Genomic DNA, 8769 nt, shown 5'->3' on the forward strand with positions numbered 1-8769 from the left:
TAGAATCTTTAAAAAGGTGAATAATCAGGCATATAAGTAACGAAAAGCTCACGGGTGACAATTTTATATAAACAAGTGTTTGAAGATGAAGCCAATCTTGCCAACCATATTTGAGGAACTCTTCTTCACCCACCATTATTGGACCAACCGCTTCCTTTGGTAAGCTCATAATAAGTCTTCTAAAATTATAATATATATATATATATATAAGGTTGTCACGCTATTTTGTATGAATGAATTTATGCATATAATATTATTATGAAGATATATTTTAGGGTATGAGTGATGTGGTAGTTCTATAATATTCTAGATTTTCTTTCACCATGATATATATAATTGAAGTGATTATTAAATGAGTATTGGTATTTATGGTAAAATAAAGAAGACGTTTATGGAACATAAGATGATGCAGGCAGGGGCGGGGAGCCATTTAACCCGCAAAAGCGTGTGGTCACTTTCCGCTATTAGTGGGGGTGGAGTTAATTGGCGCATGCATGCATGCACAGCAGCAGTAGCAGCAGCACCAGCACCAACTCTCACTGGGACCATCATTCCATTTTTAATCTGCAGCCACCACCACCATCAACACTATCACTAAACAACACAACACAACTCTCTCTTTCTCTGCGTAAGGCCTGCAGAGAGTGAAAATGAGTTCTAGAAAAAGCTGCTGAGACATGAGTAAAACAATATCAAAATAACTAGTCTCTTGTAACTTCTGGTTATATGGTTATGAATTATGACAACTTGCAGCCAATAAAAACCCCTCAAAACCAATACGATTTTATGTTTATCTCTGCGCGCAAGAGGCGAAAGTGATTTTGCACTGTTCTAATTTACTCTAGTGGATGACCACAAGACAGATAATGAAGATAGAGATCGATGAAGCTGATTATCCACTACTACTCCATCAACATTCATTCATTGATTAATATCTGTTCTGTTGTTATTAGGTGATGCTATGGTTTAAATTCACTTGAATGCAAGCACATGATACAAGTTGTACGTGTCATGCATGCAAAAAATGTAACAGTTCAGTGTGTACGCGTATGTGCATGCACGCTTGCATTCAAAGAAGCAATGGGCTCTCCATTACATCGATCAATCATCCATCACTTCTAATTTATCACACGCACGGAAATATACCATCTTTTTTAATAAGTAATATAATTTTCAATTAACCATGATATGATGGCAAAAAAGCAAAAAGAACTCTATGAGTTCCGGAGTTCAAGTCTCTCTAGGCACTAATAAGAGTGGTCACTTGGATTCTTATCTAACCGACAATTCTAAGGTCTTAAGGGATTAGTTGAGGTATGCGCAAGCTGACCTGAATACCCCCGATAATCAAAATATATATAAATATCTCAGTTGTTCATGTCAGAATGTAGATGACTTAGGGGTAACTTGCACAATCTTGCATTTGTATCTTGCAAAACAAATGAAAAATATGGAGGTCTATATATATAATGGTTTATGCATGCATGGTAAGTGGGCAGTGTATACTTTTGAATACTGCTCAAATACTTAAAAAGGCTGATTCATATTTAGCCTTTTTGAAGTGGAGTAGTACTTGCTTGCTTTCTTTCAATTTCAAAAGTAAAATTTATATATTGGAATAATGGAATCCTTAAAGTAAACTTTTATTTTTACCTTTTTGAACTGGTGCTTATCCTCTTTTATTTTTATTTTTATTTTTATTTTTTTTGTCCTTTTTCTTCAATTAAACATGTTACTTACAAATTATATTCCCTTTTAAAGTAATTATGTCTCACTCACCCCACTTCCCTTTATGAAAAACTTTAGCATACCTCTGATTTTTTTCTTCAAAAAATTTCCCCACTTTAATCTCCACCAATTGACATTAACTGGTATCAAAGGGTAAAATTCCAGCTTCACAGCTTGTGGCATATAACTGGCAATCACATCGTTAGCCGAAACTGTAATTCATATACAACAAATGAAGAAGGTTCAGAGCACCACTTTTTTTTTTTTTTTTTTTTTTTCTGGTAACTATATTGTCCGAGCTAGCTTGAGTGTACTTCAATTAATTCCCAAGGTCCATTAAATACCTTACAAGCTCAAAAAACTAAGTAAGTTATAATTTTATTATGGTAAGTGACCCCAAGATTTAAACCCAGAAACTCAAAAAATGGAGCAAACCTCTTTGACTGTCAGAACAATCCCTTCGGATTTTTGCTAGATTTGGCTATATATTTCAAAATTTTAAAACACAGGATAGTACAATTTACAAACTTATATGGTAAAAATAACATTTGGACTGAAGCAGACGAGACACAAAATATGACAATTTATGAGGCATTAGATCAAAAGACTTTGAATGATTGAGGTTCAAATACAACTTACATAATTAATACACTTTGGAAATACCATAAATAAGAAGCAATCTAAACCCTTCCAATGCTTTAATCTAACAGCTCAAAAATTGTGTAAAAAAAAAAAATGGGACTCTCTATCCTAACCCACAACAAATATATATGGCATTTTCCGCCGTCCCATTTTCACAATTTCTCTCCTCAAGAAAAGAACAAATTTGTTTGACAGGTTGGGCTGGCTTATGAAACTTCATGAACAAGACAAGAATTGGGCCTATAAATGAGCCTTGAGCTAACAACTCAGTTCAGCTTATTTCACCGTAGCTTCACCAAACAAAAAGGTTTAGAGTTTGACACAGTCAACTCCAACTAAAACAAACAATATCTTGGTGTGTTATCCATGAAATAATCAATTACAAATTTGATTTCTAGTTATATCACAACTTTGATTATTAAAATGACGTTTTCAGGACACATTGTAACACAAAATCAAATAAGACTGAGGAAGCCAAGAATGGCTGCACTGAGGCCAGCTTGGAGATTACAAGCATAAGCAGACGGAGGACATGGAAGTCACCGCCCAAAAACAAATTTACACATTGGAATCATCACCCCCTCCACCTATTTCCAAGTTTTAAACTCCCTTTATATATATCACTTGCTAATACTTACCAGTTACCAGTGACTCACTCGTGATCAACTACATTTTGTTGGTCGAGTCATCAAACTAGCTATAGCTCATCACATGGCTGCCTTTCTTGCAACTCCTGCATGTTCCTTGGCCACCATTTCGGCTATTTCTGGAGCCAGAGCTCCTGTTTCTGTGCAGAAGACCTTCCCTACAACTGTAAACTCACTTGTTAATAACTAATGAACTCGGTATTTGTATTTGTTGTGTTTGTGTTAGTGTGTGTTAATGGGACAAATGAATCAAAATTTTAATGCAGGGAAGTCCTTTGTTTAGTGGGTTGAAGCACATTCCGAAAATCCAATTTTCCAAGACAGTTGACAGGTTTTCTACTAGGTCCAGATGCTTCAAGACTGCAATTTCATGTTCTGCTGTAAGGAATTTAATAACTCTTCAATCTTTGAAATAATAGTCTTTTACTTTTTGTTATTTTCGTATAGTTATTAGTTAAGCTTATGAACCAATGACCTGCAGGCTCAACCTGAGACACTGAAAACAGTCCAGAGCACCATTGCTAAGCAATTGTCAATCGACTTGAGCACAGTCACTCCTGAAACCAAATTTGCTGATTTGGGTGCTGACTCCCTTGACACGGTATATATTACTTGAGGTTAAAATTGCATATGCAATTATGCATAAGTACTTGATTGAGCTTAACCTTAGGTTTAAACTATGATTATCAGGTGGAGATAATGATGGCTTTGGAAGAACAATTTGGGGTGTCAATTGGAGAAGGTGGAGCTGAAAACGTTGCGACAGTTCAAGATGCAGCAGACCTCATCGAGAAAGTGAAGGCGGCAGCGGCTTAGCTCGTGCAATTCCTATTTGAATTAATTCATGAAAGTGCGACAGGAGAAGGGACCTACAGACCACCTCGACAACTTCAATGACCTGATGGAGTACACCAGGTCAGTGACTTAGCGAAATGGCGGTGTTTTGCAGTCACATTAGTTGGAGATGCCACAAGATCGTACAAAAGGCTCAAGGCGAATTCCATCAACTCTTGGCAATAATTCTCCTCGCTGTACTTATAGCAATTTCAAGCGAGGAGGCAGTTCGCGATGCGCTTGGCTACTTGAACAACATTCAACAAGAGCGAGACGAATCACTGACCTTGTATTTAACAGGTTCCAGAACAAGCAAGCAAAAGTCGTTGACGCCCCGAAGAATCCATTCAAACTTTGCTGATCACAGGGATTAGACCTAACACAGAGCTGTGGAAATAACTCTAGAGTGAAATATGTGAGCCTGACCAAATTTACTAGATGGCCGTCAAATTTGCTGATCGTAAGGCTTAGACCACAGAGCTGTGGAAATAGCTCTAGAGTGAAGATCATGTGAGTCTAGCCAAATTCTACCAGATGACCGCAAATACTAGCGAGTAAAGAGTCGCTGGCAGCGCTAGCTAGAAGCTCAACACGGGGGTCCCGGATAGAGACAAATCGCCCCTCAGACAAGCGTGGGGGTCAAGGTCCCAACAACAGGGATGTAACAGGTCCCAGAAGAAACAGACGAAGATAACTGATGACAGACAACCTTTCCCGTAGTATGCAGAAACACTCCCTTACTCAAGACATCGCCCGCATCTACGAAGTGTCCGAGAGGCGAAGAGAACTGCTCACTCAGAAAGGATAAGGGAGGCTCTAGGTAGAAGAGACCGGCAGAAATATTATCAATACCATAGAGATGTCGGGTACAACACGAATGATTACCGAGCCTTGAAAGATGCCATCGAAGACCTAATAAGAAGAGGCCACCTGAAAGAATTTGTTAAGGAAAAACCAGCTCGCGAAAACCCTAGCGAGCAAAGTAATCAGGCCCTAGGATAGGTTCAGGTTTAGCTCACAGGCTCAACCAAATCCTAATGAAGTCTTCATGATATGATTACGAAGGGCCCGAACATAGAGGAGCGCAAGCGGGATCGCGAGCAGTATGCTCGGGAAGCGAGGACGGACTCAATCCCCGAATAATGCGCTACAGAGGAGTCACCCAAGTAACCCAAACAGGAAAGCGAGGTAATGGGGTTCAAGTTGACTAGTGTGAACATCCCCATGTCATAATCATGACCCAATTGTAATCGGTCCAGTCGGCAATACAAGTTATGGTCGACAACGGGAGCGCGAAAAACATCATATTCTTGGGAGTCTTCCGAGCAATGGGATTCACATAAAGGAACATGTGAGCATGCCCCTTGTGCTCTGGGTTCATGGGGACAGTCGGTTCCCAAAGGTACTATCGAACTTCCTAAACTTGAAGGCAAAACCAAAGGTCAGAACAGTGTGACCGAATTCTTAGGGTGGACTGCCTAACAATGTACAACATCATCCTTAGAAGGCCAATCCGGTGATTTAAGCGCGGTCACATCAGTGCGTTGCCAAGCGATGAGATTTCGACTTTGGGGGAGTCCGGCTTAAGGAGTTACACCAACTAATCTTGAGAATGCTCTAATCGGGCTATAAACGCTGCCACAAAAATGGTTGCATCAAAGAAAATGATCATCGCAAAATCCAAGCCAAACCTAGGCCGCTAGAGGACACTATAGATCCTAGCATCTACAAAGAAAAGCCCGTAGCGGACCGACCAAGAGCTGGTAGAAAATAGTGTTAGCGAGGAAGATCCAACTCGCATGCTGAAAATCAGTAGTAGCTTGACCAGAGAATGGCTGATAATCTGGTGGGTTCTGGAGGACCTTGACGGATTCGGGGGGTGCACGCGGATATGATTGGATCAGCATCGAGGTGATGTGCCACAGGTTGAACCTCGACCAACAGGCGGTCATAAGGCAAAAAAGAAGGTCATGGATGTAGAGTGCTCTCAAGCGCTCAAGGATGAAGTCGACAAACTCTTGGAAATCAACTTCATCAGGGAAGTTAAGTACCCCGACTGGCTCTCCAATCCAGTCCTAGTAAGGAAGTGGATGGCAAGTGGCGGACTTGCATCAACTTCATGGATTAGAACAAAGTCTGTTCAAAAGATAGTTTTCGCTACACGAACGACGACAAAAAGAGACACGACAGAGGGAAACACACTATTAAGTTTATGGATGCATACTGGGATATAACAGATCCGATGCACTAGCCTGATGAAGAACGTACTTCTTATTAATGACCGTGAATTATTTGTTATGGGTTATGCGTTTAGCCCAAGAACATTGGGCGACTACCAGTGCTTGGTGAACAAAATGTTGCCAACCAAATCAGCAAATCCATGAAGTATACATTGACAGACATGCTCATTAAATCAAAGGTTGCTAAAAGTCACATTGAGCACCAGGGAAAATGTTCGACATCCTCAAAAGTATCAAATGAAGCTCAATCTACTGAAATGCTTTCGAGGTAAGCTCAGAAAATTCCTAGGCTTCCTCATGAACCAAGGGGTTATAAAGCTAACCATGGAGAAGATTCAAGCCCTACTTGACATGAAAAGCCCGACTTGCATAAAATGATACAGAGCCTGACTAGACATGTGGCAACGCTCGCAGTTTGTTTCTGAGCCACAGACGGTGTTTACCATTCTTTGAGACCTAAAGGAAGAAAAATGTTTCAAATAGACAAGGAGTGTGAAAGAGCCTTCAAGAGCTGAAGAAACACCTCGGACAACCTCTTTACTGTCAAAGCCTATCTAGGGTGAGCCGTACTACAAGACTTGTCGATATCAAGTCGCTATCAGCGCAGTGTGTGTACGCGAAGAGGGGGAATACAATAGCCATGAACTATGTGAGCAAGAGATACTCGAGCGGAGATGAGGTACCTAAAGATGGAAAAGCTCACTTACGCCCTATGTCGCGCAAGAAGCTGTGACCCTATTTTCAAGCCAACTTATCCATGTGTGAAGAACGACCCCTTGAAGAAGATAATGCAGAAGCCTGAGGTATTGAGTAGATTGATCAATGGACAATAGAGATGAGTCAGCACAATTAAATATATCCGAGGACATCAATCAAAGGCCAGGCCATGACAGGATTAATTGAGTTCTCCTATAACAGAGGCCGCGATCAAGCCGCCAGAGGCAAGTACCTTGGGAGAGATTGAGAACAGAAACAAAGGGTCGCGACTATGGTATGGGCTCTATATGTAGATGACTCCTCGAATGAAAAGGGAGCAGGAGCGGGCCTCTTGCTCGAAAGTCCAAAGGAGACCAATCAGAGCTAGTAAAATTCGAGTTCAACGCCTCCAATAACGAAGCATTAAGGATTGCTTGCAGGTATGGTCTCGTCAGAGAAAGGGGGGCAGAGTCCATCAAGATCTATAGTGACTCACAGGTCAGGTTCATCAAATTACCAGGGAATACTTGGCAAAGGAGATAGGATGGCATCCTACTCAACAAGTAGAAACCAAGCTCGGACAGTTTAGATCATTTACCATTCACTAGATCTCAAGGGAGAAAAACTCGCAGGCAAATGCATTGGCTCACCTGGCCTCTATAATGAACAATGGAAGGCCAACTCGATCCCAGTTAAATTCCTCCTGAAACAAAGCATCTCACTCTGCGAGAACCAATGTTAACCGCAAGTCAAAGTTACAACTAGATGGATGCAATCACCACTTACTTGAAGGACAACACACTGCCAGAGGACAAAATTGAAGCTAGAATACTTCGCACAAAGGCAGCTCGGTACACGTCATCAACGATAGACTGTACAAGCGTGGGTTCAATGTACCGCTGTTGCGATGTATTGACCATAGAATGCAAATATGTTTGAGAGAATACCGAGGGAATTTGCGGAAACCACGCAGGGGGCAAATCTCTAGCTTATAAGGTACTCCGCCAAGGATATTACTGGCCAACGGTTTATGATGATGAATAGACATATGTCTGCAGATGTGACAGATGCCAGAGATTTACAGATATCGCAGCTCCACGTAAGAATTGACTACTCTGACAAGCCCATGGCCATTCGCGATCTGGGGCACGACCTTATGGTTCCTTGCCTCAAGGAAAGAAGCATTAAATTCGCGATAGTTCGTGGGTTATTTCACAATGGGCAGAAGTAGAAACCACTAGCAACAATAACATCGAGCAGACTAAAGGATTTGTTCTATAAAAAAAATAATTTGTCGGTTTGGGATTCCCACACAATAATAATGATAGTGGGAAAGCAGTTCAAAAGCAAAGATTTCAAGACTTTCTACGAGCGGCTCGCATCAAGAAGAGTTTCGCTGCCGTCTACCAGCCTCAGGCCAATGGACAAGTAGAGTTTGAACAAAGTAATCAAGCACACTATAAACAGAAAGCTCGACAACTTAAAGGGAGGTGGGCTGACGAGTTGCCAAAAGTTTTATGATCCTATAGAACGACGTCAGGACTCGACGGCGCAAACCCCATTTTCTTTATCTTATGGATGTGAGGCGATGGTCGCGTTGAAGTAGGAATCAATTCGTTTGAAGAGAAGTCTTTAACAAAGAAGCAAATGAAGACCTTCTTCGCCTAAGGCTAGACCTAATCGAAGAACATCAGGCCAAATCTCAGCTAAGGCTCGACTCGTATGAATAGCAAGCCAAGTGATACTTCAATACCAAGGTCAAAACAGAGACTTTGAAGTGGGTGATCTGTCCTCAGAAAGATCTCAAGGTACTCAAAACCCGAATGGGGGCACTTGGGCCCAAATGAGAAGGTCCTTTTAGGATATTGAAAAGCTTGCACTAGGATCCTTCACTGGAACGCCTCAACGGCGAAGCGATAATGCGAGCTTGAATGTCTAGCACTTGCGAAGGTATACCAATAAGCAGCTGGGTTTTACTTGTT

General features: G+C 41.1%; 1 protein-coding gene across 1 annotated transcript; it reads left to right on the plus strand.

Moving 5' to 3' along the window:
• Positions 1-3023: 3023 nt before the first annotated feature.
• Positions 3024-3843, plus strand: LOC116145707 (acyl carrier protein 1, chloroplastic-like). Its single transcript, XM_031431153.1, has 4 exons — positions 3024-3183; positions 3284-3397; positions 3499-3618; positions 3708-3843. Exons 1-4 carry the CDS (start codon positions 3082-3084, stop codon positions 3831-3833), a joined length of 462 nt encoding a protein of 153 aa, XP_031287013.1. The 5' UTR covers positions 3024-3081; the 3' UTR covers positions 3834-3843.
• The last annotated feature ends 4926 nt before the right edge of the window (positions 3844-8769 follow it).

This window comes from Pistacia vera, unplaced genomic scaffold, assembly GCF_008641045.1.
Source record: "Pistacia vera cultivar Batoury unplaced genomic scaffold, PisVer_v2 Contig465, whole genome shotgun sequence".
Taxonomy (NCBI): domain Eukaryota; kingdom Viridiplantae; phylum Streptophyta; class Magnoliopsida; order Sapindales; family Anacardiaceae; genus Pistacia; species Pistacia vera.

Coding starts and splice junctions, on each gene's coding strand:
- LOC116145707 (XM_031431153.1), top strand. CDS start 3,082: ATGGCTGCCTTTCTTGCAACTCCTGCATGTTCCTTGGCCACCATTTCG. Junction 3,398..3,498: donor CTGCAATTTCATGTTCTGCT/GTAAGGAATTTA, acceptor AATGACCTGCAG/GCTCAACCTGAGACACTGAA. Junction 3,619..3,707: donor GTGCTGACTCCCTTGACACG/GTATATATTACT, acceptor TATGATTATCAG/GTGGAGATAATGATGGCTTT.